At 43.4% G+C, this 27,767-nt stretch overlaps 1 protein-coding gene across 1 annotated transcript in view; it reads right to left on the bottom strand.

Moving 5' to 3' along the window:
- Positions 1-16,095: 16,095 nt before the first annotated feature.
- Positions 16,096-27,767, bottom strand: part of LOC149462420 (NACHT, LRR and PYD domains-containing protein 1 homolog) — a 32,358-nt gene continuing 20,686 nt past the window's right edge. Inside the window, exons 6-8 of the mRNA XM_089676939.1 lie at positions 25,868-25,954; positions 23,242-23,409; positions 16,096-18,961 (exon numbers count right to left, since the gene is read on the bottom strand). Of these exons, the coding sequence (XP_089533065.1) occupies positions 18,655-18,961; positions 23,242-23,409; positions 25,868-25,954 (562 nt within the window). The 3' untranslated portion in view covers positions 16,096-18,654. The remainder of the gene's footprint in view (positions 18,962-23,241; positions 23,410-25,867; positions 25,955-27,767) is intronic.

Here is a 27,767-nt window from a genome sequence, read left to right as displayed (position 1 = left end):
GGGCCTCGGGGAATGACCAGGTTCCTCTTGATAGTTTAGAGGCTGCCAGAACCAGACTAAGTTCCATGAACACTGACAACACATGCTCAGTCTGAAGATGCCTTTTTGTAAATTTATTGCAGCAGTCAACAGAAGAGAGGAATAGGGTGCAGGACACTCCAAAATGTCAGGAGAACAGCAGGAGGATAAATGTTAGGCAAAATTCTTTGGTAACAGCCTTTGATGGGGGTAGGAGGGAATGGCCAACTAATCTGGAACTCCAAGTCATTACACCTGGGTAAATGCACCTTTCTCCTACCTCCACTCTTAACTCCAAAACGCATTGACTCCTGCTATATTCAGAACAAATGGTGTATTTATATTTGTGTATGTTGACCAGTTCTCACCTCCAGCTGCACCCGTTTTATGATTGTGTCTGTTTCCTGAAAGAAACATCCCCCACTACTCACTTGATCCTTATCAGCTTCTAATTGGGGTGGAGTTGAATGCTCATTTGAGCATCTCCCTATAAATTTAGATCAGCTCATGGGGGAGATCTCTGATGGGGGGCACAGTCTCTGATGGGGGTGCTGCTTCAGATTGAGTGCGGCTTAGAAGGAGTGCATAGAAGAAGCAGTTAAACACAGCAGTTGAACTTAAGCAGCAGGAAGACACAACAGCAAGAAGCTCTACTGTATGCTGGAAGACTGCAAGCAAACACCCTGGGAAACCTCTTACATGCCTGAGACCCACTCTGTGTACCTTTATATAATACGCCCCTCTTCTCCTTATCATATTACTATCCTCTGTTCCCAAATCTCATTTCTTTACCCCTCTGCTCCACCCCACAACCTGTACATCTCCCCCTCACCGCTATCATCTCCCTACTATTGCTCTCTTCACCTCCCCAAAATGCCTCTTCCACTCCTCCTTCTCATTTTCCTCTCCTCCATTCCCAAAATCCATTCACTATATCCCTCTGCCCTTCCCAAACAATTGTATATTGTGTCCTCACTGCTTCCTTCGCCCCTCTATGGCACCCACCACCTCCTCCTATTACTCCACTCTGCCACTGACCCCAACACCTCCACTAGTAGTTTCTCACGCTCCTGCACATCCCGCTCCCATGCCACCTTTCTCACCCTTCTCCTCCTCCTAGCCGCGGGGGACATCTCCCCGAATCCTGGCCCTCCACCTCCCTCACCCGCTCAACACCCTCCCACCTCCACATCCTACTGCAACCCCCACAACTTAGTATCTGTCCCCCTGCTCCCTAAAATCTCCCCCCCATTTTCATGTGCACTCCTGAACGCCCGATCGGTGTGCAACAAGCTTACCGCCATCCACGACCTCTTTGTTTCCCGCTCCCTCAACCTCCTAGCGATCACGGAAACCTGGATCCAGCCCACTGACTCTACCTCCCCTGCTGCACTCTCCTACGGAGGTCTCACCTGGACCCACTCACCCAGACCTAACGGTCGTAAAGGTGGTGGGGTTGGTCTGCTCCTGTCACCGCAGAGCACCTTCCGAGTCCTCCCAAACCCCCCCTCCCTATCCTTCTCCTCCTTCGAGGCCCACTGCGTCCGACTATTCTCCCCAACCCCCCTGAAGATTGCTGTGATATACCGGCCTCCTGGATCCATACCCCGCTTCCTGGATGACTTCTCCTCCTGGCTACCCCTCTTCCTCTCCTCTGAGCTACCCACCATCATTCTTGGGGATTTCAACATCCCTGTCAACCTCGACAACCCAGACACAGCCCGTCTCCTCCACCTAACCTCCTTTGCACTTGCACAGTGCATACAATCCACCACCCACTCCGACGGAAATATCCTGGACCTTGCTCCCCACAACCTCACTAACACCCCCTTCCCTCTCTCTGACCACAGCCTGATCACCTTCTCTATCTCCTCGTCCTCCAACGCCTACCCCTCCAAATGTCACACTACTACCAGCCGTAACCTCCGCAACCTTAACCCTGCCTCCCTCCACTCTGCAGCTGATCAACTCCACGACCGCATCCTCCCCCTGTCCTGCCCCGACTTGGCTTTGACCGCCTACAACAATGCGCTCTCAACAGCCCTTGACTCACTAGCGCCTTTAACCACACGAAACATCAGACCCCGACCGCTCCAGCCCTGGCAGACTGATCACACCAAAACCCTCAAACGACAAAGTCGTGCCCTGGAGCGACTATGGCGCAAAACCAAATCCCAACAAGCCTTCACCCGCTACAAATCTGCCTTCCACACCTACACCTCCTCCCTCCATGCTGCCAAACAGGCCTACTTCTTGACCCTCATCAAGGCCCTCTCCTCCAATCCTCGCCGACTCTTCTCTGCCTTCAACTCTCTACTCTCTCCACCCCCACCTCCACCCAGCACCTCACTCACTGCCCTTGAGATTGCCAATCACTTCAAAAACAAGATTGACACAATTCGCAAGGACATTGCCGCAACTCACACGCCCTCTGAAACCGTCCCCTCTCACACAGGTACCCCCTTATCCCCCCTCCCCCTCGACATAACCCGCAGGGACTTCGTCGCTGCTCAAACTCTCTCCAACCCCCTTCACCCTCACTCAGCTACCCCCTCATCACCCCTCTCCCACGGCCCCACCACTGCTCTGACCTCCTCTTCCACCCCACCCTACATTCCTCATACTGAAGCTCCCCCCACACTCCGCACCTTTGACCTTACTACCATCGAGGAAGTCTCCAAGATCCTCTCTGATGCCCGCCTCACCACCTGCCCCCTCGACCCTATCCCCTCACAACTCCTACGACCTTCCTCCTCCTCCATCCTACGCTCCCTCACCCACATCTTCAATCTCTCCCTCTCCTCAGGCACTTTCCCCTCCCCTCTGAAACATGCACACATCACCCCCATACTTAAAAAGCCCTCCCTGGACCCCAATGACAAGAACAACCTCAGACCCATCTCCCTGCTCCCATTTACATCTAAACTCCTCGAGCGCCTAGTCTACACCCGCCTATGCTCTCATCTCAACGACAACAACCTCCTCGATCCCCTACAGTCCGGCTTCCGTCCCCTACACTCCACCGAAACTGCCTTACTCAAACTCTCCAACGACCTGCTAACCGCCAAAGCTAATTGCCACTATTCAGTGCTCCTACTCCTTGACCTCTCTGCGGCCTTCGACACAGTCGACCACCCCCTCCTCCTCAAAAAACTACACTCCCTCGGCCTCAGAGATTCTGCTCTCTCCTGGCTCTCATCCTACCTGTCACAACGCTCCTTCAGCGTTACCTATAATGCTACCACCTCCCCCTCACTCCCCCTCTCTGTTGGGGTCCCTCAAGGCTCTGTCCTTGGGCCCCTTCTCTTCTCCATCTATACCTCCTCCCTTGGCCAACTCATACACTCTCACGGCTTCAACTACCACGCTATGCCGACGACACACAAATCTATCTCTCAACCCCCCACCTCACCCCCTTGGTCTCAGCCCGAATCACACACCTACTGAGCAACATATCAGACTGGATGTCGCTCCACTTCCTTAAATTGAACCTCTCCAAAACCGAGTTTCTTGTCTTCCCCCCAGCCCGGACACCACCCCCCATTGATTTCTCCGTCACATCCAACAACGCTACCATCAAACCCGCCCTGCAGGCCAGAGTACTGGGTGTTATTCTGGACTCCAACCTATCCTTCCAGTCCCAAGTCCAATCTTTAACAAACTCATGCAGACTCCACCTCCGCAACATCGCCAAAACCCGCACGTTCCTAACCCCAGAAACCACTAAACAGCTCATCCACTCCCTCATCATATCACGACTCGACTACTGCAACTCCCTCCTCACTGGCCTGCCTCGCCGCTGGCTATCCCCGCTTCAGTCGATCCTGAATACAGCTGCCAGACTCATTCACCTTTCCAACCGCTCTGTCTCCGCCACCCCCCTCTGCCAATCCCTCCACTGGCTTCCGATTGCGCAACGGATCAAATTCAAAATCCTAACGCTGACGTACAAAGCTGTCCACCATACTGCCCCGAACTACATCACTGACCTAATATCCAAGTACCGCCCAACACGCACACTCCGCTCCTCACAAGACCTCCTTCTCTCTAGTTCCCTGGTCTCCTCCTCCCATGCCCGCCTCCAGGACTTCTCCAGGGTGTCACCCATCCTCTGGAACTCCCTGCCCCAACCCATCAGATTATCACCTACTCTCCTTTAGGCGCACCCTGAAAACCCATCTCTTCAGGGAAGCCTACCCCACCCCCTGCTAACTTGCCGACCTCCTCCACTCTTCCTACCACTCCATCCCCCACAGCTATCTCCTCCTGTGCCACCACCCCCTCCCTCCTAGATTGTAAGCTCGAAAGAGCAGGGCCCTCGAACCCCTCGTGTATCACATTGTATTGGTATTGTTCTGTCACATGTTCTGTCCCCCTTTGTAATGTACAGCGCTGAGCGAACTATTGGCGCTTTATAAATACTGTATAATAATAATAATAATTACACCAACCTCTAGCACTTACATTCCCAAGCAAATGCACACCTGGGATCTGTAATCAACGTCTTACACAGTCCAAGGACAGCTGTCTGCCACCCAGCATTCTTGCAACACTCTCCAGTGAGGAAGAAATAGGTTCTTCTCCAGACCAGTCTCTGCAAGTGATGGCCTCCAGCAAATGTCGCTCAATCAGATCTCTTTCAGGCCCTCAGCCAAGCACATGCTGAGGCCCACACAGCAACTCCACTACACAGGCTGCATCCCAGGGGCAACTGACCCAGGACAATAACACTTTGAATCCCAAACATTTATCTTCTCTACAGCCACCTTCTGGGTGTCTCCTCCCAGGAGTTGGCTGAGATCAGATGAATAATCATAACTTCAGTGGCTGACCCTCAACCACCAAGTTTAGGGAAACCTGACCAGACCAAAAAAAAACAGATTGCTACTCCACAGTACAGCAGAGAGCAAAAACTAAACTAAAGCCTGAATAGGACAGAGTGCTATATCTAGGATGTGCATACAGGAGAACCAATAACACCAATGATCAAAGAACATCTTATGCAGGGGAAAACACAAGATGTAAGTAGGAAAGTTTTATAATGTCATAAAACTGCTTGTGGAGCACTGTAAATTAAATCGTTTTGCTCCCAATGCTATAGTCACCATTTAAAGATTTGTATATTGCTGTCCTATCCCCTCTTAAGGGATTCTTCTCCAGGGAGAATGTTTAATGTTTGTAGTCGTACTTTATAACTAAGGTCTTCCAGCCCCCTTATTAGCTTTCTTGGCCATCTCTGAACTTTTTCCAGTTCAAGGACATCCTTCCTGAGGTATGGTGACCCAAACTGGATGGTATACTCAAGATGTGGCCTAACCAGAATTTTATAAACTGATAGAATTATAATTTTATCTCTTGGTTAAATTCCTTGTTTAATGCATGCTAATAGTCTGCTAGTCTTCCTTTCTGCATCCTGGTGTATTGCCCACTAGGTGGTGCTAGTGTAAGGTAAATTTATTTTGGCTCATGGTAGTGAGTGAGCCTGAACTACTGTGGGTTCAATGTGAGGTCAGGCTGGATAGCTGAGCAGGTTGGGACTCTATTGTCTCCATCTGGTTCTGGAGGTCCATGGAAACTTCCCAAAGCCAGTAGGCAGAAGGGTGGAGACTTCAATCTGCATATTCATGGGAGTATGACCAATCCCAGGCTAAGAGGCCAGAGCCTCTTAGCCTGCGATTGGTCATACTCCCTTGAATATTGTGGTAGACCCATAAATATGAGAGAGCCATGCTTGCAGGGAAATCGGGTGAAAGATGGAGTGCTGAGAGGTGCTGTTGTGTAGCCTGGGAGGATGCCCCAGAGAAGGGGGGTTCTGCTTCCAGGCTGGAAGCTGAGGAGAAGCTGAAAGAGAGGGCTCCACTGCCCTGCAGTCCACCAGGGAAGGACAGCCTGTAAAGTATGGAGAGGAACCAGCCCAGCTAGAAGGCTTGTAAGCAGTTTTTATCCACAGCTGTAGGACAAGGACAGTGTGAGTACCTGGTACACTCCCAGGGCCTAGAAGGGAGAGGTCTGCTAGATGCAAGTTCTGACAAGTCTTCAGGGGACAGTTCATAGCTTACCCAATCCCTTGTCCTGGGATCAGATACCGTAGCCAGGTAGGCTGTGTACCAAGGGGACCAAAAGCTCCTACACATTGTCATGTTGCTAGAAATCCATTCAAGGGGACTCAGAACTCCTGCAAATGGCTGTGCTTTACTAACCACTTGCCCTCCTGAGGATTTACCCCCCTTCCTGACCAGGCCATTTTTTTGTGTTACGGCGCTGCATTACTTTAACTGACAATTACACGGTCCTGCAATGCTCTACCCAAATGAAATTTTTTTTTTTTCCACAAATTGAGCTTTCTTTCGGTGGTATTTGATCGCCTGTGCGGTTTTTATTTTTTGCGCTATAAAAAAAAGACCGACAATTTTGAGGAAAAAACAATTTTTTTGAGTTTTTGCTATTAAACATGTCCAGAAAAAAAATTTAAAAAATCAAATTTCGTCATAAATTTAGGCCAAAATGTATTCTGCGACATGTCTTTGTGAAACAAAATCCCAATACGTGTAAATTAATTGGTTTACGTGAAAGTTATAGCGTTTACAAATGTGATTTTTTTTATTTTTTATTTTTATTAGTAATGGCGACGATCAGCGACTTATAGCTGGACTGCTATGGATATTCTGACACTGGGGGGGAACTGATTTGGTGTCACTGACTTCCCCAGTGACACCAATACACTGAATAAAAAATACAGTGAATGAATGAAAAATGAAGCTACAAGCTTTAAGCAGTGCTCTGCTGGACACTGATAGAAGTCACAAGACTGCTCCAACTGCTGATGAGAAAAGGTATTGAGCAGTTTATATTTACTAAAATAATTGCATTTCTATGTTCTGTGTACTGTGGGAGACCAGATATAGTGAATGCAGGGTTCTGGGTGCAGTAAGGCTTTAAGCATTTATGGGGTACTGTAACAAATTAAAAAAAAGTAAAAAATAGGACTAACCAGTTCAACTTGCCAGCCTACCCCAGTCTAATAATGGCTATTGTCAGCAAGGAACATGGATAAGTATAACTTATCAAAAGAGGGGGATAAGAAAGCCAGTTCAAACTGCCAGCCAGTTAGCCAACTATCAAAAACCAAATTAACCTGTCTAAGAACATGTGTTTAAAAACAGGGGTTTAGTTAGCACACATTTGCAAATATATACGTAAGCCACAGAGCCACATCACGGCACCCTGAGTATCTGTGGTCCTAACTCTATAAATCTTGAGAGTCCTCACAATGGAGGCACATGCATTTAAATGGGTAGAAACAAGGGCAGGTGAACCTGAGGGAGCCCACCCCTCATTAAGGTCATGGGAGCGCACCTGACACCTAGCATGTAGCACAACGGCAGCCAGGGTGTCCAATGCACCCACTGAACCTCCAAAATTAACATACAAAAAAAAACTGGTCACCTACCCAGGTCTATAACTGTTTTTTTCTTTGGTTTTTTTTTCTTTGTTTTTCCTTTGTACTGTAACAAATGCCTTGCTGAGACCCAGATACACCTCATCCACATCTCCTGTCCAAATTACAGCTCTCCCATAGAATGTCAAAAGGTTGGTCTGGCAAGAGCAGTATTTCATAAAACCAACTTGGTTACTACTAATGTAACTATTTTCACTGGCACATTCTTGGATATAGTTCCTTATCGTGCTTTCCAATAGCTTGCATACCATTGATGTTAGGCTGAGTGGTCTGTAGTATTCAGGTATATATCTCAGCCCTTTTTTGTAATATTGGTACCACGTTGGGTTTTCACCAATCTATTGGTATCATTTCAGTCAGTAAGCTGTCCATAAATATTAGGAACAATGTGTCTATAACATGACTAAGTTATTAGAGAACCCTTGGGTGTAAGCTATCTATTCCTGGTGATATATTCACAATAACTTTTTCTAGTCGTTTTTGAACACTATTTTCTATCAGCCACAAGGGTACATTCAATATACTGTTATCAGCATTAGTGTCTTGTTTATTATACCCTTTTTCTTCCTTCATATAAACTGAGTAGAAGAATATATTTAAAACAGTTGCATTCCCCCTACTGCTTGTGACCAGCTTCCCCTGATAATTTTTTATGGGGTCAATAAGCTCTGACCAAGCCTTTATACTATTAATATATTTGACAAATAAAGTTTTTGGGTTTTTTTTTACTTTTCTTAGCATTGTGTCTTTCGTAATCTATTTTAGCTGTCCTGACAGCACTCTTGCATTTTTATAGCAATATTTGTAGTATTAGAATGCTAATGGTGACCCCTTGGCCTTATATTTTTTCTTGTTAATAATCATTTTATCTTAGTATTTAACCACCCAGGTTTAACTTTTGTTCTTTATATTTGTTGCCCATTGGAATGCACTGACAATTATCATTGTTTAATATGTCCGTAAACACTCCCACTTTTCTTCGGTATTCCTAGTTGAAATAATTTGATCCCATTTAGTGTAAAATAGTATGAAGCACAGCTAAGTAAAGTTGGCTCTTTTGAGATTTAATGTTCTTGTCATACCCTTGTCATACCCTCTTGTCTCCCTTTCCTGTAGTTTATGGCAAACATGATTACTCTGTGATCTCTGTTACCTAAATTATTCTTCACTTCCACATCTGCAGTCAGTTTTGTGTTGCTTGCAATTACTAGGTCCAGCAGAACATCATTTCTAATTGGGGTTTCCACCGTTTGACTAATGAAATTGTCCTGCAATACATTCAAGAAAGATGAGCCTTGGTTGAGTGAGCAGTTCCATCTGCCCAATCAGTGTCAGGATAGTTGAAGCCCCCATGATTATAAGATTGCCCTGCAATCTCTAACTGTGAAAGAAGACAGATCTCCCCCTGCTCCTTAACATTAAGAGGACTATAGCATTCACTCTAAAGCAATTTAACATTTGTTTTGTCCCTTTGAAGCTTTAGCCACAAACACTCCACCTCTTCACTAGCCCCATTAGCAAAGTCATCCCTCATATTCACCATCAAATCACTCTTCACAGACAGGCACACCCCTCCCCCTATGTGTTGTGTTGTGTTGGGATTTGTCACTAGAGCGGTTTTTTTGTGACCCTCTCTTGAGCCTATTCTTGATCTGGAATGTTATTGCACCATGTTTATTATTGCTTTGGAATGCCCATTCGCCACTTTTCATGTATCACTGTATGACTTCATGTACACTGTTCTATTTCCATCTTACGCAATATGCCTCTTACACTTAACATAAAGAATTTACAAAAAAATATCATCCTCATGGTTCAATTTCTTCTTTTGTATTAAGCAGAATTTTGTCATCTGTGTACATGTCTTTTATTTTTGTACCTATGCATATTATTTTATCCTTTGGCACCTTTTGATTCCCTATAAGTTCAGCATGCCTGCTAGCATTAGAAACTTTAATTACTCTATCATCTGGGTTGAAACCCCATTCCCCCCAACTTTGCCCTCATCTACACACTCTGACCCTTGTTCACTGCATGCTTTACCTTCCTCTGATCCCTCCCCAGAACATCTTAGTTTAAAAGTTCCTCCAACCTTGTGGCAAACTTCTCCCTTAACAGAGTTGCATCCTCCCCATTTAGGTGCAATCCGTCTCTGCTGTACAGCCATTAACCAACTGCAAAGTCAGCCCAATTCTGCACTAAAACCAAAACCCTCCTTCCTACACCAGGTCCTGAGCTACTTGTTTACCTCTCTAAGCTCTTGCTGCCTCTGTGGTGTGGCTTGATGTACAGGCAGCATTTAACCTCTTGGCGCCGGCCACATGCAAAAGTGCGGCCTCCTGGCATCTGGGCCTTGATGCTGAGCGGCTGCACATTTGCGTGCAATTAAGAAAAACATATGTGCTGAGAGCGTGTGCCCTGCTCGCTCCCAGCACACATGCCTGGCACTCACGGAAAGGTCCCGATCTGCTCTTGCGATCGGGACCTTTCCTGATCATGTGACCACCATGACAGCGAATCACGGCGGTCGCATGACCCTAAAATTCTTAAAGGGCCGGAAGGCACCGGTGCCAAGGGGTTACCATCTTCCGCTGACTTTGTCATTTGTACCAACAGGTACCATGACAGCTGGGTCCTCCCCAGCCCCAGCCAACAATCTGTCCATCTGATCTGCAATGTGCCAAACCTGAGCGCATGGTAAACAGCATACTACCACCAGTGTCGTTCTATCTTCACCTTTAACTTTGCCCCCATCCTTAATGGAGTGGTCCTTCCCCTGGCAGCTAGGGGAGGTAGGCTGCTGCAGCAATGCCTCTCCAGAGCTAATATCCCCAGCATCATGCAAAATTTGCATTTGATAAATGGCTGCACACATTTCAATAAAAAAAAGGTTACGACCAGCACCATTTCATTTTCCAGGGCCTCTGCTTTCAGAAAATACATGATGTATAGGGGTTCTAAGTGATTTAGCAAAAAATGCTGACTTTAACATGTATGTGAAAAAATAACCACTGCAAGTGGTTAACTGCTTTTCTTATGGCCTTATAAACAGGGGATTAATAAACCAGAGGGGCCCCTTGGTAGATATGTTTTTAGGACCAGTTCACACCAAGATGTGGTGCAGGAAATGCACATTTGCTGCAGTGCAGGTGAAAGTGCTGCTCTCGTTAAAGCATGCAGTTGTCAATGAATTGTTAACAGCCCCCCAATTGCATCTCGCAAATGCACTGCATTTGTTGGCACCAAATCGCATGTTATCACAGCACCATGCGGTTCGGTGCAGGGTGTTCTGAAAAGTAATGATGCACTATTTTTCCATGTTCCAGTGCATTTTTCAACCCATTCAAATAAATGAGCTGCAAAACCAGAATGTGCCAAGAACACCCAGGACTCATGCATTTGAATGCAAATGTTCCATTGTGCACTGGCTCTTACTCTGTAAACATTATTTTACTGTTTAACCTCTTCACGCCAGCTGAACGCAAATGTGCGGCCTCCCGATGTCTGGGCCTAGACGCCGAGCGGCCGCACATTTGCGTTCTATTAAAATAGGACATATGTGCCGAGAGCGCGTGCCCTGCGCGCTCCCAGCACACATGTCCAGTACTTACGGAAAGGTCTCGATCTCCTCTTCCTATTGGGACCTTTCTCGATCATGTGACGACGCCTTACGGCGGTCACATGACCCGCCTTGCTTTCTGAAACTCTTAAAGGGCCGGAAGGCGCCGGCGTGAAGGGGTTAATCACCATAGAATCTACCATGTTACACCTCTAACAATTGCTGCATTACAGCACGCATTTAAACATAGCATTTATTCACTACCAACCAGATTTTTTTAAACAACATCCGTTTATTACACATAATAAAACATAGAAAAAGTATAGCCACATTTTCCCAAAGCCATACAGACCTCTCCCCTTTCCTTTATATTTACGTTTAAACACATTATTGATTCATATTGGACCTTTCATATAGTATAGACAGGTAGCCACCTTAGCAATATTGAGTATAAGTCCAGTGATATCAATGTGTTATTTCAATGTAATTTTTAGTTTATATACCTCTGGCTCTCTCCTAAAGCATCCAAATTCAGGTTAAGTCTTAAGTTTGGACAAGGCTTCGCCACCATCTCCTGTTGGGGTGGTGCAGGCAGAGCAGTGCTGCCAACCGTCAGGAATTTTTACTGGCTACCTGTCAGGGAATGGGAAGATCGCCACGGCGATCGAATCTGCACATGCGTAGAATCCTGACAAAACGTACAGGCGGGCGGGCACTAGGACCCAGGCGCGCCTGTCACCAATGACGGCGCCTGGGAAGCACTAGGACCCAGGAGCGCCTGTCAAGAGTCGGGCAGGCTATTTAAACCCGGCTCTTGCAATGCTCAAATGCTGTATGGTCTTACCTGTTTTCCTGAAGTTCCTGATTGTAGATTGTTTTGTTGCCGACCCTGCCTGACACTGATTTGCTGTCTGTCTCCTGCTCTGATCCCTGGCTTGTCTGACCATTCTCCTGCTTAACCCTGTACGTTCTGACCTCCTGTTAATGAACCTGGATTGTGACCTGTTTAACCCTCTGCCTGCTGATTTAGTACTACGCCGCCACCACTGTTACCGACCCGGCCTGCCCGACGCTGCTCCTGTTACCTCCTCTCATCAGACTCTCACCTACTATACACCTCCAACGGTGCTTCTACCACAGCTGGGTGAACCCAGGGACCGTGACCTGGTCTCGGCCTGCTCCAAGTCCATCCCCACCATCAGGGGCCCTGGTGAACAAGCAGGTCGGAGCTTAGATTCCGCACCTTGGGGGAATCCGGTCTGTGGAGTGCTAGAGGCTACCGCGGTTGGATCCCTGACACTGCCATGTAAAAAATATGGCTGTGATGCTTGGCTCGGAACTGCGTATGCGCACTTCCAGTCCGGAGCTGGCTGAGATCATCCGAGTGCCTGCTACACCTTGTTTGTGCGGTGCTGGCAGGGGGCTGATCTGGCGCACGCAGTTCCTGAGCTTGTCATGTGATGTCATGGTGCAAGGGAGCTTGATGGAGTGGCTAGAGCCTCGGGTGCGGGTCCGTGGAATGGGAGCAAGGCAAGCTGAGTGTGGCACTGTCAGTGCTGTTTGGACTGGAGAAGACTGAATGGACCACCTGGCTTGGAGAGTGACTACTACTGTGACTCGGGAGGGGACGTGTCATGTTTGTGAGGTGTCATCATCGTCTGTGCTGCTGCACACTGCTGTCAGTGTCACTGTGAGAGTCAATTTCATGTGTATGTGTGTCCCTGCCCATTCTAATTTCTCACGTTCTGAGTGCTGTCCCTGAGCTACTTAGCTACTATGTCAAAAATATTTCTAATTCCATATTGTGCTTGTTTGTAGCCTAAATACTGAAATTTAAAACTGTAATTTTTGTAACTTTTGGAAATGCTTGTAAAAACTAGGCTGTGCCAGTAAAATTTGGGTGTCACGTCAGTGAATTTCAATCTGGTAGGTTGGCAACACTGAGGCAGAGTCTGCTCACTATATGTCCCTCCTCTAGGTCACTACTACTTCCACTGATGCTAGGTAAGATTGGTTCCATATTAGGCTCCATTCACACTTGGGTTAGTCACTGTATGTGAGAACCGCAGTGGGGGTTCCCAGTGATAAGCTGCAGGGGACAGCCCCATTGAAAGCAATGGGAGGCTGACAGCTCCCGAAGCTAATTGCAGACACTCATAGAGCAATTACCTGTGAGTGATCAGCCCTGCATGCAGACAGTGGAAGTGAAAGAAAATCCCAAATTTTGGGTTGTTACCAGAATAGGAACAGAGGAGGAATCTTCCAGTGGGAACACTAGTTCTGTTGATCTTGGTGACAACCAGGGATTCCGTCACTTGTGCTAACACTGCTCTGAAAAATCCCCAGCTGTGTTGGGGACATGATCAAATGGGGGAGACAGAGAACAGCAGGATCAATCAGGCTTTTTGCAGAATACAGTAAACATATCTCATAGTGACTGAGTATGAACAGCATATAATACAACATTTATTGATAGTTTTTTATGATGTGGGTTTAGTGACACTTTAAAAGATATATAATTGTTTTTTTACATCTTTTGTATACACTGATTACATTGTGATAGTACCAGGATGACAGCTGTATCGATACATTTCATGTATAGCTTCTTCAAAACACATGGAAACAGAACAATTTGTAATGTATATATAACATATTAATTTAGTAATACTTCAAATACTTGATTCAAAACAAAATAGTTTGTAATTCATTTTTACAAGAATAATTTGATAAAACCACCATGTGTGTTTATTAGGTTAGAGGGGAAGCAGAGAGTTTACATGTGGGTCACAGGGAAGGTGATTTTCAGCAGCCCTACTTAGTAATAATAATAATAATCCAAGATTCACTTTAAAAAAATGATTCCCCAAACAGGTATATCCTCCAGTTGTAATTTTAAAATTTACCTATAGATGGCAGCTGTGGTATACCTTTCTGCCATCATACATAATAATATAAGATTGCAGCACAATAATGTATGTACCAAAAAGAATTAAGAAAATGTTAAAGCAGTAGTAAACCGCAGCTTGAGAAAAGAAATAAAAAAAATCTCCTTGGAAGGTAATGCATCACATACTAGCACATTACACAGGACTTTCCTTAAAACGAAGCCCTCCGGCGCGATGTCCCTGCTGCAGAGGCTTCCATCTTCACCCAGTCTTCCTTCCAGGTTCACAAGTTCCTGCCGTCTGACTGGCCAAGCCTCGATGGCGTCACTCCCATGCATGCATATGGCAGTCTGGGAGCACGGCACAGTGCTCTGAAGGAATGGCAGGGGTATGCTGTTCTTTCAGAGCGCATGCACCAGCAAATATCCCCTAAACGGTGCACGTTTAGGAGATATTCATTTTGCCTACAGGTAGCTTAATTGTAAGCCTACCTGTCGGTAAAAAATACAAAAGTGGGTTTACTTCCACTTTAAGTAAGGGGAATAATAAAAATATTAACATGGGGGAGGGCGCCAAATCAAAGGCTCTCTATGCCCCCCAAAACAATTTACAAGTATAGTAAAGGTCCAATATTGCCCTACATTACACAAGGCTTGTCTCCGCAATCATCACAAATAACTTCCACCGCCTGCTGACAGTGGCTGAATGGAGCTTCTGGGCTATCCACATTTCCCTCTCCCACTGTCACCACCAACCACACCACCCAAGTTGCCTTGCGATGTTAGCTTGTACTACGCATGTGTGGAGCGACTGTCACCATCTTGGCACATCTGCATATGGTCAACCCAGAGGTTAGTACAGGGCAGGAAACCTCCCAGTCCACTCACTGGGCCCTCTTGGGTCACACCTAAAGATCCTCCAAACCCACCCAATAAAGACCCCCACAGAAAAAGCAGAGGGGAATAAAAGGAAAAAGTTAAATATTGGGCATATGTTAGGGTAGTATTAAAGCAGCCAAAATGATAGTCCATCTGACCTACATCCCCCACATATCCAAAGGGGAGAGCTCTGGTCACCAGATCAGAAACTGCACCAGAGGTCTGCTATGAGAGCTGGGGAAAGAAAAGGCACAGGTGAAAATCCAAATCATTGGCCAACCCCCACACCCCGGGCATTCGTATGACTCACATATATCAAATATCCCTGTCAGGAAAGGCTTGTTCATAGTGCAAGTGAGGGTTTGCGATGCATAAATATGCGCATGTGCAGAACAAGAACGGGCCACACAAATGTGCTTAGATATGGGCAAAAGCACTCATGAATGCGCACACGCATGCGCACTCATGCATCCAGGCGCACGCCTGTCACGAATACTGGCGCCAAAACGTCTATTTAAACTGGCTGCAGTCTTGTCTCATTGCTGTTTGGTCTGCAGCTTCTGAGTGTGTTCCTGATCCTTGTGCCTGACCTGTTATTACCCGGCTTGTTCCTGATCTTCACTTGTCTGCTACCTGCCCTGACCCCGGATTGTCTTGACTACTCTTCTGCCTCCTGATCTTGTCCGATTGTACCTCTGCTGCTGACTTGGCCTGTGACCTGACTTCTCTGCCGCCTGCCATCTATGCATGATCTGCCCAATTGTTACCAATCCGGCTCGTCTGACTTTGCATCTGCCTCCCTGCTGGCTACAGTTCATCAGTCTGTAAAGTCCACATCTGGATTCTGCTTCCTGCTGTTACCTATAACCTGCCATCGAGCAAGACCCATGCCTAGCTGTCCACCTTCAACCTGTCCTGCTTCCTCATCTGTCCGTGGACTTCCACTCACGCACCTACTACTGTATTGATCACAGGCACTCATACCTCACCGTGCTCCTGTGGCTACTGTCCCACTACCAGTGGCCCTCGAGCCGGAGCTGTACGGGAGGCCTGCCTCTTCATGTCAGGCTCACTTTCTAAGGTACGTGACAATCCCACTCTGACCATCAACCTCACAATCAGGTTCCACATCCAATATGTGCATTTTAAAGTTTGAATTATGTTAATACACCTACAAGACTACCGGGTGTGAACACACTCATCTGTCTGTTTATTTAAAACCAAAAACTTGTAAACTCAAAGGTGAGCAGAAAGGAAAAAAAGATCAACAACAACGGATCTAAATATACAAACACATTTTATAGCATGTTATTATTTTATTTTATAACAACATATTTTTTGAACACAGGTCTGAGAAATAAATTCTATGATGTACAGTATATATCACCATATAATAAATCCATGGATATAACCATCTATTAATTTACTGTACATTAGTACATTATACTCTCAACAAGACCTCTACTGTATATAGCAGGTCATGACCCGACATACCTCAAGAATGTAAATGGCCTATACCATGACTTCTCATTCTGACCCAGATATATAGTGACTTTCAACAGATGTATCCATCCTGTTTCCAACCGTAAACAAGGTTGGTTAATAATGCCTCCTCTCAATTGCCATGTATGTGCTCAAGGCCGAAAAAGGATATTGCAGAAGTGTCAAAACTGTGATATAAACTGACATGTCTGCCTATTGGTGTAGTCAATTTTGAAATTAAGTACATATGGTCATGATACGGCTCCATAGAGGTCTTTTGGTTTTTCCCATATAAAATGCATTACACATACACATCATAAGACAAACAACACCAGTGGTCTGACAGTTAATGAAATGTGCAGGGGCCCATACTTCGCCATTAGTTAACCTGACATATTGCTTATCAAAATCCACTTACAATGATTACATACTCCACATGGGAAAGTCCCAATGTTGTGGTAAAAGCAAAGATTCCCTTTTTTTCTCCTTTATAATGGATATGTGTTAATAAATTTAAGACTGATGTTGCTCATCTAAAAAAAATATTTTGGGTTATCTCTGATGCTTTTTTTATGGCCTCATAACTGGTTTAAAGATAACAGTATTTGTCTAAGATGTTCCAATTTAACAATAAGTGACTCTGGTGTTAGTTTTTGCCCTCATTTAGGCTTTTTTAGGAATATTCTTACTATATCCTCTTTGGCTCAATTTGAATCTTATGCCTAAGCTATACCTCAAATGCCTTATATTTTGTGCAGTTGCATCTAATCCTTAAAGAGGAGCTCCAGTCATATTTGTGTTCTTCAAAAGTCAGCAGCTACAAAAACCGTAGCTGCTGACGTTTAATAAATAGACACTTACCTTTCCCAGGAAACAGCAATGTGCTCACATGAGCCGTTCTTTATTTTATTTTTATTATATCTTTTATTAATTTTAATTAGCATACATTATTTCACCTTTATACAACAATATTTTTCCATATAACAATTTTTACAATAAACAAAGAAAAAAATCCTACTCATTGCACCTCTGCAGAGAGATCAGGGAACACCTTTACCTTGACATTCCAGAATTGAATGTTACCTTTCTCTCTGGTAAGAGAGAGGATAGCATTGCTGACCTGGTAATCCTGGAATTTAGGGATGAAGGTGTGTGGAGAGGATCCATTAGGTGGAGGTCTGGCCGCCAGGAGATGGCTCTGTTCCACCATGAATGTAGTGGAGTAGGCCTCCCTACCAAAGGTGGTCGTGAGTAGGTTTTCTAAGAAGGAGGCAGGATTTGAACCCTCCACGCCCTCCGGCCAATTCAGAAACCATAGGTTGCAGCGACGAAGATGATTTTCAATATCATCCTGTTTTTGAGGGAGAGTGGACACTTGCAGCTGTATCCTGTCTGTAATGGTTTATAATGGTGGTATGTTGTCCTCCACATGGCTAAGTCACTGTTCCGCTGCAGTGACCTGCTCCCGCAGTTTTTGAAAGTCTTGATGGATTAGGGAGATGTCTATCATTACTTCCACTATTTTGGTAGTGAGTGTGCTCTGGCAGGTGCTTCGAGGACTGTACTTGTGTCATTTGCAGTGAGTTCAGCCACCGAGGAGGCTGTGGCGCCATCTTCCCCCGCTGTCTTTCTCTCCTTGTGCCAATATTTGTTCAGTTTTCTGGCGGCATCAGGGGGTTTTAGTGGTGGTGACATGGTCGGCACACAAGAGGGGGACTCCTAGAAGTGCACAGTGGGCAAAAGAAGCCAAGAAAGTCCACAGTATCAGCTCCCAGTCTGTGCACCCTACGACCTGCCACTCCAAGCCCCGTCCCTGCTCATTATATATATTCAGGCCCTGCTTCCTGCCTTGCAGTGCTATTCAACGGTTGTGCTTTACTCATTCTTCTCACAATGCAAGTGTATGAGTTGTCTACAAATAATACGCTTCGTGTGGCTGATATCATATTTCATTAGTTACTAAAGTAATTGCACTGAGCCACATACTGCTTTCTATTGTAGTTAATCTACAAAATTAGGCATTTTCAAATATGAACATCACAAAACTTTAGAGGAAATATTGTAATAACTCTAAATATGTACTTTGTGAAAATACAATATAAATGACTTTTAATTGCTGTTTCCATGTTTATTACATGTGAACTATATACCAAATATTATGCCTACTTGAAATTCAAATAACATTTTTGAGTGGACTTGAGCTGTAATCCATTTAAAGTGAATTAAATACGGTTTTGGTGTGGTCATTGTGGACATCAACAAATTTACATACATTCACATAGGAACATGACAGAACTTAAGTTCAGATACAAATATTTATGAATAGGAGGCTCATCTGTACTCTGGGGGTTAGTAATAAGAATCTAAGCCTTGTTACTGACAATTTTCACAGGTGATTACATTCAGAATTGTAATTATGTTTTGCTGTAATTGAGTCACTTTGTCACTCTGGTGATCTTCATCGCTCAGGTTGTTTTGTAAGAGAGTAACGATGTGAAGAACCCATGCCTTGGGGTATCGCTTCCATTTGTTTGATTGAAGATTGCCAAAATTGTCCTGCACAAAGGACAAGAATTCTTCATCCTCTGTAAATTTCATGACAACTTTCACATTTTCATTTGTGTTCATTAATTCAGCGATGTTCTTCATTCCATGTTCAGTGAAAACATTCATGCACAATCTAGAAATGAACACCAAGATATAAATTATATTCTAAAACTGGATTATTGCTTTAAAGGTTTTGTTCACCTTTACTGACTTTTGCCACAAGACTCCCTCTGTATTACTGTGGCCTGTTTGGGACAGAGAGGGAAGAGCAATGGAATTGAATAAGCAGCTGAAAAACTAAGCATTGTTTTACAAAACTGAGCACTGCATGTTAATATTTTGAGAGCACTGTAAAGCATAGGGAGGTTTGTGGCAAAATTCAGTAAAAGTGAACTAACTCTTTAAAATAGAAGTTGTTGTTTTTTTTAGAAATCATACTTACCTAGGTGCATGCAGCATTGGTTCAATGCTGCATCTGTCCCCAGCCAGCTCTAATACTAGGAACTAAGCGATCAGACACTGCTGATCGCTCAGTTCTCAGTACTCCGTGAGCACAAAGCTGGTGACTCTCAGTCACTAGCTCTCTGCTCTGCCCCAAGCTTTGGCTGTACTCCTTTAAGATATTTTTAGCTTAGAATTACTCAACAGATGCTAAGAGAAAGGCACAACCCAATACAGACAGAATAAACAGCATATTAAATTATAAAAAATTGATGTATATTAAATATATTGTCATACTAGTTTGTTTGAACTTTTCAGTGCACTGTGCTGTTTTATTTAAAGCATAGCCAAACTAAAAAAACAAATATTTTATATGTTGTAGTGTCATAGATACCATAGAGAAACATGTTATTCACATTACCAGGTGAAAGGAACAGGAAAAAAGACCAAAAATAAAAGAAAACAAATGCAGATAACATCTAAGGGCTGGTAAGCTGCAATATATACACTCACGGCCACTTTATTAGGTACACCTGTTCAATTGCTTGGTAACACAAATTGCTAATCAGCCAATCACATGGCAGCAACTCAATGCATTTAGGCATCTAGATGTGGTGAAGACAACTTGCTGAAGGTCAAACTGAACATCAGAATTGTAAAGAAAGGGGATTTCAATGATTTTAAATGTGGCATGGTTGTTGGTACCAGACTGGCTGGTCTGAGTATTTAAAAAAATGCTGATCTACTGGAATTTTCACACACAACCATCTCTAAGGTTTACAGAAAATGGTCCGAAAAAGAGAAAATATCCAGTGAGCTGCAGTTGTGTGGGGGAAAATGCCTTGTCATGTCAGAGGAGAATGGGCAGACTGGTTGGAGATGATGGAAAGGTAACAGTAACTCATGTCAATATGGAGCAAAATCTCTGAGGAATGTTTCCAACACTTTGTTGAATCTATGCCATGAAGAATTAAGGCAGTTGTGAAGGCAAGGGGGTACTAGCAAGCAGGGGCGGACTGACAACTCATGGGGCCCCCGGGCAATAGGGGATCATGGGACCCCTGTGTCCTCGCCCACACTCAAACCACACCCAAAAAAGCCTATGAAAGGTACCAGGGGCATCTCATGGGGCCCTCTACTGACCCTGGGCCCTCGGGCAGTGCCCGAGTTCCCAAATGGTCAGTCCGCCACTGCTAGCAAGGTGTACTTAATAAAGTGTATGAGTGTATCATTTTTGTTTTGGGTTTGCGATACGCTTTAAAGTAGTGCTAAATGCTATGTGTTTTTTTCCTTAATGCATTCTCTGCCAAATCATAAAAAAGCAGCAGTATCTTTCCATCCTCCTACTGTTTTTGAGCGCTATATGTTTTAACCCTTTCGCTGCCAGAGCCGTTTTTGCATTTTTTGCACACATTTTAAAAAAATAATTTTAGGCCTGAAAATTACATAGAACCCCCAAAAAATTATACATTTTCTGAAAGCAGAAATCCTAGAGAATAAAATAGTAGTAGTTCCAATTTTTTATGTCACATGGTATTATCGCAAAGGTCTAGGAAATGGAAAATTTCTGTAAAAATCACAGTAAAGTTAATTTTAGGGCAAACAAACCGATAAATTACCCAATTTTTGTTGTGCCAAGTAAATAGATACCCAGCATGCTAAACCTTAAATTTGTGTGTGCCTATGAAATTGTCTCAAACTTCAGTACCCTATATTTTCTATAGACGGCGCTTCAAAAGCCTCTTTAGGTCATTTGTTTAGCGTTACGGAGAAGGTCTGCTGCTAGAATTATTGCTCTCACTTCAGGGTGCACAGCGATATGTATGTATATGTATCGTAATGGACATTTTTACTCGTAGGCACCCTGACTTGTTTGTGTGTATGTGTGGGGTGGGGGCCTCAAAATATTTTGGGGGATGTTATGTGCTTGAGTGTAACTTTTTTTTTTTTTACAAAAAAAAAATTTTTTTTAACTATTTATTTCACTTTGTGTCCCCTATGTGATGACTTTTTTTTAGGTTCTCTTTATTGAGTCTCCTCTGGGCTCCATTAGATGTATTACAATACAAACCTCATTGCAATATATCTTACCCTGGCTATTCCAGCTGGGAAAGTGAAAGTCGTGACCCGAAAATGATGTTATGGACGGCAACTTCCAGGTCACAAAAAGAAGGGGAGGGGAGTGTACGCTCGTACGCTCTCCTCTGTCCCCTCCACCTACTGGGCACCAGTCATGGCTCTCCCCAGGCCCGTAGATAGGCAGGCGGAACCTGGTTTCATGGCAAGAGCATGCCTCCAGGGGGGGGGGTTACCAGAACCAAGGGCTGCGGAAGCGATCGGCGGCAGCGGAGCTGCCTGCTTGCTTCCACCTGACAAGAACAATTTCCAAAATTTTGACAAAACTTAGTTTTATGGAACATTTGTTTAGTTCATTACATGAAAGTAAGGTTAATAATATAACTTAGATTATAAAATCTTCAGTTTTACTCACATTAGTTGATGCAAAAAGGAATACACCCCACAACAAAAACTACTACATCTAGTATTTTGTATGACCTCCATGATTTGTAAGGACAGCAAGAAGTCTTCTAGGCATGGAATGAACAAGTTAGCGATATATTGCAACATCTATCTTTTTCCATTCTTCAATAACGACCTCTTTTAGAGTCTTGATGCTGGATGGAGAGTGATGCTCAATTTTTCTCTTCAGAATTCCCCAAAGGTGTTCGATTGGGTTCTAATTAGGAGATATACTTGGCCACTGAATCACTTTCAGCCTGTTCTTCTTCAGAACAGTGGCCTTAGATTTGTGTTTTGGATCATAGTCATGTTGGAAAAGTGCAAGGACGACCAAGGGCATGGAGTGATGGTAGCATCTTCTCTTTCATATAGAGCAGTACATCTGTGAATTCATGATAACATCAATGAAATACAGCTCCCTGACACCAGCAGCACTCATGCAGCCCCACAGAAGGACACTGCCACCACCATGTTTCACTGTAGGCACCATGCATTTTCCTTTGTACTCCTCACCTTTGCAACGCTATACAGTTTTGAAGCCATCAGTTCCAAAAACATTTATCTTGGTTTCATCAATTCAAAGTACAGAGTCCCAGGAGTCTTCTTCTTTTTTCAGCATGGGCCCTGGCAAATTCTAGGCGGTCTTTTTTGTGAATGGGCCTTAGGAGAGGCTTCCATTGTGAACGAGACCCATGCATGCCATTCCTCTGCAGTGTACGCCGTATTGTGTCACAGGAAACAATTACCCCAATTTGGCTTTCTACTTCTTTAGTTAACTGCAGTGAACTTGCATGGCAATTTTCTTCAACCCTTCTTACCAGAAGACGCTCCTGTTGAGGTGTTAACATCTGTGGATGACCTGGACATCTCTGTGAGATGGTTGCAGTTCCATCTTTGTTAAATTTTTGTTTCACTTTTGCTACAGCATTCTGACTGATAAGTAAAGCTTTGCTGATCTTCTTGTAGCCTTCACCTTTCTTATGTATAGAAATGATTTTCTTTCTCAGGCCTTGGGACATTTCTCTTTCATGTGGTGCCATTGCTGACAGCATGAAATGGGAAGGAGTTTTCTTTGTTAAGTGACGCCCTTTTATAATCAACTGTCTGCTGGATACCTGTTTAATGAATAATAAGATGCACCTGTAGTTGAATTCTTGTTAATTAGGATTTTGTTGACTAAAATTTAGCTTTGCTCATAAGAATTTACTTGGAGTGTGTTCATTTTTCAACATAGTCTTGAATGAATTTGTTAGGAAAAATAGTATACTGTCCCATGGAATATGTTGATTCTGAAAGGAAAGGAAAGGTTTTCTGACAAATCTGTTGGCGTGTACTCATTTATGCTGAGCACTGTAGTTCCGCTTCAAGTAAGCGTGCACCTCCTGTGTTGATTTTTTTTAAAGATGTTTTAATATCACTTTAAGGCAATCAAATATTACATCAAATACTCACATGAGTTTTTTAAGAGTCTTGTTTTGTGCCAAGCTGGAAATCATATTTTTTGTTCCAGAATCTTGTATGTAATTGTCGCCTAAATTTATTGTTTCTACTGATGTGTTCTTTTCAAAAGCCATCCAGATTTGCTGCACACCAGTCGGACCAAGTTGGTTTACTGGTAGGCTGAAAGTGCAAAAGCAGACTTTGTAAGTTTTTCTTTTTAGTACATCTGTGGCTACATACAGGACACATTATCCCATGATTACTAATTTGTTATAGATATTTAAAATCAAGGCAGAAAAGCGAGTGCTAAAACCAAAAGCCTTTGATGCACCAAAAAGGTAACCAAAAAACAACCTCCAAGCAAAAAAAATAAAATGCAAATGGGTGCAGCGCTTTAGATATGTAGAAACCAAATAATCCAATGCAATATGATCAGATAAAATAAAGATATGTGCAAAATAAATAATATTTCAGATATAAGGTGACAAAGTGCAAATATTGTGCTAAAAAATCATATCCATAATAATGTGCTAATATAGTGATGGTCGTGAGCACATAAAGTGCTATAATATCAAGTTCAATAGTATATCAATGTCTATAAAGTGCTAATAGTAAAGATCCATCCAAGAATGATCTCATAATAAGTACTTCAATTACTTAAATGATATTCGGTGAAGTGCCAGGAATATGTTAAGATTATGCACTCACCAGATGAGTAATCATATTACGCATTTGTATATAGTGTTGTCAGCCGGAAGTCCCCTTAAGTATGTGTACAGCCAGGTCTGGTCAGAGAGATCCCCTTCCCCTGGGTTATCCGCAGCACCTCAGCTTTCCTCCAGAATGGGCTCTGTGGATTTGCTTAGCCAGATCACACATTGGAGTAGGATCAGAAATTGCAGAAGTAGATCACTAGTCCCAGTAAGAGCAGCATCTCCAAGGACGCAGAGTCTAAGGGCCAGCTGGTATCACTAGATCTCCTTAGCACTTAGTCCTGTCTATGTTGATTATAAATCTCCAAAAATGACCATGATCAAAACTCTTAAAGAAGAACTTTTAAAAAGTTGGAAACCACTTAGCAACCAGCACCTTAAAGAAGAACTTTTAAAAAGTTGGACACCACTTAGCAACCAGCACCTTGCTCTGAATATGCTCGGTTGCTCTCGTATTTTTAGGCACAGTGACAAAAATGTAGAGCACCATCAGTGTATTTTCCAATGTGTGGAATGATGTCGTGTGTGGCCCAAACCAACGCGTTTCTCTGTAACAAGCACCGTCTGGGGAGCAGAGGCTCACCTTGCCCTCCTGAGTCCTGTCCCTGAGTTACTTACTTACTATATCAAAAATAAAATAAGAAACATGTTTTTTGCCTTAATGTCTACCTTAAATCACATTGCTAATTACATATTGTACTTGTTTGTAGCCTAAATTCTGAAATTTGCACTTAACCGTACATTTTTAACTTTTGGAAATGCCAGTAAAAAATTGACTGTGCTAGTAAAATTTGGGTGTCATGTCAGTGAATTTTAATCTGGTAGTTGGCAACACTGATCTTGGAAGGCCTCTATTAATCTTTTGCTTGCAAAGCTTTACCTTGATCCTGCCTGCCAAAAACTCATGGTCGCCACTACAATCAGCTCCTAGTTTACTCTTTGCTGTCAAAACTGCAGATTTCCACCTCTGTCCTATGCAGATGTAGTCAATTTGAAAATGATGCATGTCATTAGCAGAGGTCTATGTAAGTTTTGTGACCAGAGTAGCATATCCAATGATCATTTAATTGAAAGTGTCCCTCTTTTGTCCATTTGAGTTCACTGATCTGACTCCTAATAAATTGATGTTGGCTTTATCCATTTGATCTTTAAAAATTTCTAATTTTCCTTAGTTCATACGACGTATGTTACATGCTCCTATGGTGATAGTGTCTTTACAGCTTTTGATCTCCTTTTTCTGTCCAGCAACATCGACATCAGGATGTTCCATAGGCTTTAATCCATCAGCTTCATAATTACCAGGCCCACTCTTGATGACCATCAGCTCTTCCCTAACAGCATAATGAGTGCCTTCTGACCTAGGGGACCATCTTTCAGCACTATATGACAGTTCTCTTAGTTTTCTCATCATAATCAAGTTTTCTTGGCATAAAACAGAAGTAGATTGCCGGGCCTTTCATCTGCGCAGTGTAAGTTTGATGTTGTCACGTCAAATGTGATCTTCCACCTTCAACACTGCCCCTCTACTGCTGCTCAGATGGGTCTGTACATCATTAGTCTGGTATCTCCACTGAAACCTGTCCACCTTAAGAGGCCCCACTGCTAGTAAAACTATCGATGGTAGAGCTTTTGGCTTTATAGATACACGCAAGCCCCAGGGGGCATGGGCAACTATAAAATCTCTAAAACTGGATAGGTATTCTAATCCTCCTTTACTCCAAAATGTAAAAAAATGCCTTTAGTTTTACTTTAAGGTCCCTTTCACACTGGTGGTCTAATCAGATCTGCTTGTCAAACCTGACTTGGCTGCCCCTAAGGAACAAGGATTTTATATATGGAACTTGTATTTATTTGCTTTGTTATTTTATATTCTTTTAAGTTGCTACAAATTACGTGAAATAGATATAGGGAACAGTGTTACTTACAAAAGTTCTTTTATGGCACATTCTGGATGTTCAAGAATATTCCTTAAAGTTTTTCCAGATTTTGGAGTCAGCATATTTGAGGTTAATCTATGATAACAAAAAAAGGCTTTTCTACAATTTTATAATAGAATTATGTCACAAATACACAATCACACAGCTCTTTTGGGTAAAACAAAAGGTAAGATGAAACCGTGCCAGGCAAGTTGGTGGAACCAAGTGGCAGAACTGTTTTTGGGCACTGGGCTCCAAGATTGAGGACTAGTTCACACCAGGAATCACATAATAACACGCTGTGCATTCCCGTGCAATTTACATGTAATCCAGGTGCAGTGCGATTTCAGCCCATTCATTTGAAAAGGCTGAAATCATGCTGGACTGCACCAAGAGTTGTGCATGCATTACTTTATAAAATGCACAGGAATCCGATTGCATGGTACTACTGTACCATACGGTGCAAGCAAATGAGTTTGGGGTGTCATTAACCACTTGCTAACCGCGCTATAGCCAAATTACGGCGACAGTATGATTACCCAGTTCTGGGAAGGCTAATATGATGTCCTCCTAGAAGGCGCCCTACCGCGCTCCCCCCAGCTGCTCACACCCGGCGATCTCTGTGATCTCCTGCGGACACAGCTGATCATGTGATGAGGTAAAAGGCCAATCACAGTGGCCTTTTACCACGTGATCAGCTGTGTCCAATGACATAGCAGATCATGGTGTAAATACAGTTGCCGGTTATCGGCAGCACTTTCCTCAGGCTGGCACAGTGTTACTATGGCAACACTGTATTGCTCTGGTCACTGTATGTAAAAAAATTTAAAAAAGTAATAAAAAAAGAAAAAAATTTTGAAAAATATTATTAAAGTTTTTTTTTTTTACATACTGTCACCAGTGAATGTCTCTAATCACTGTCACACCAGGCATATGATGACGTTGTACTGCACTGGTGACAGTATGTAAACAAATTTAAAAAATTTGGAAAAAAACTTTTTTTTTTAATTTCTTCAATTTATTCTTTCTTCTTCAAGAAAAAAAATATTTATTTGCAAAATGTTACAATAGAAATGTATAAAAAGAAAAATGTGGGCTTTTTTTAAAAAATGTACTGCATTTTTTCATTTATTTAGCAAAAAATTTAAAAAAAACAGTGGTAATTAAATACCACCAAAAAAAAGCTCTACTTGTGTGAAAAAAATGCTAAAAATTATATATGGGTACATATGGGTTCATGACCGCACAATTGTTATTCAAAGTGACAGCGCTGAAAGCTGAAAATTGGCCTGGGCAGGAAGGGAGTAAAAGTGCTCAGTATTGAAGTGGTTAAGGAAGGTTCATACAAACTGTTAGCTCTTTGATATTTTTTAGTGTGTAAAGAACCATATGCAGTGGAAGCTCTTTGTTCTTTTTTTTACAAGAAAGCCCAGGTTTTGTTTAGCCCATTGTTCCCCGGTAGGAGAGAGGCCACAGTATGGAAGCTTTAGTTTGCCTCACCTACCCGCTGCCCATAGCCAGTGAAGGGAAGTGCGGAATGCTTAACCCCACTGTGTGAAGTCCTTCACACTGCACCCCATCACATTATGAGTGCAAAATGAAGGAGGTACCAGTGTGGCTGTAGATGGTAACGATGGGGGGGTTGCACTGTGGAGGGGAAGGGGCTGATGGGAGGATCACTGGGGGGGAACACCTGTCTTTTCCTGTGGAGACAAAGATCCTTGCACCTGCCCTGTTTAGTTATGTTATGTGAATGAGGACATGTAAAAAAATAGAAAGTATGTGTTATCCCAATTTGGCTGCAAAAGTGTAAATAGACTTTATGCATATCTCCAGCAAATAACAAAAATTATATAGTTGTAATACATTTTAAAAACTATTTTATCACTTAAAGGATTTGTAATCTTGT

The sequence above is a fragment of the Staurois parvus genome, unplaced genomic scaffold (assembly GCF_062004578.1).
Source record: "Staurois parvus isolate SC_StPar_1 unplaced genomic scaffold, SC_StPar_1.0 ptg000175l, whole genome shotgun sequence".
Classification (NCBI taxonomy): domain Eukaryota; kingdom Metazoa; phylum Chordata; class Amphibia; order Anura; family Ranidae; genus Staurois; species Staurois parvus.
The sequence above is the reverse complement of the archived record's forward strand: the minus strand, read 5'-3'. Positions and strand labels throughout refer to the sequence as shown.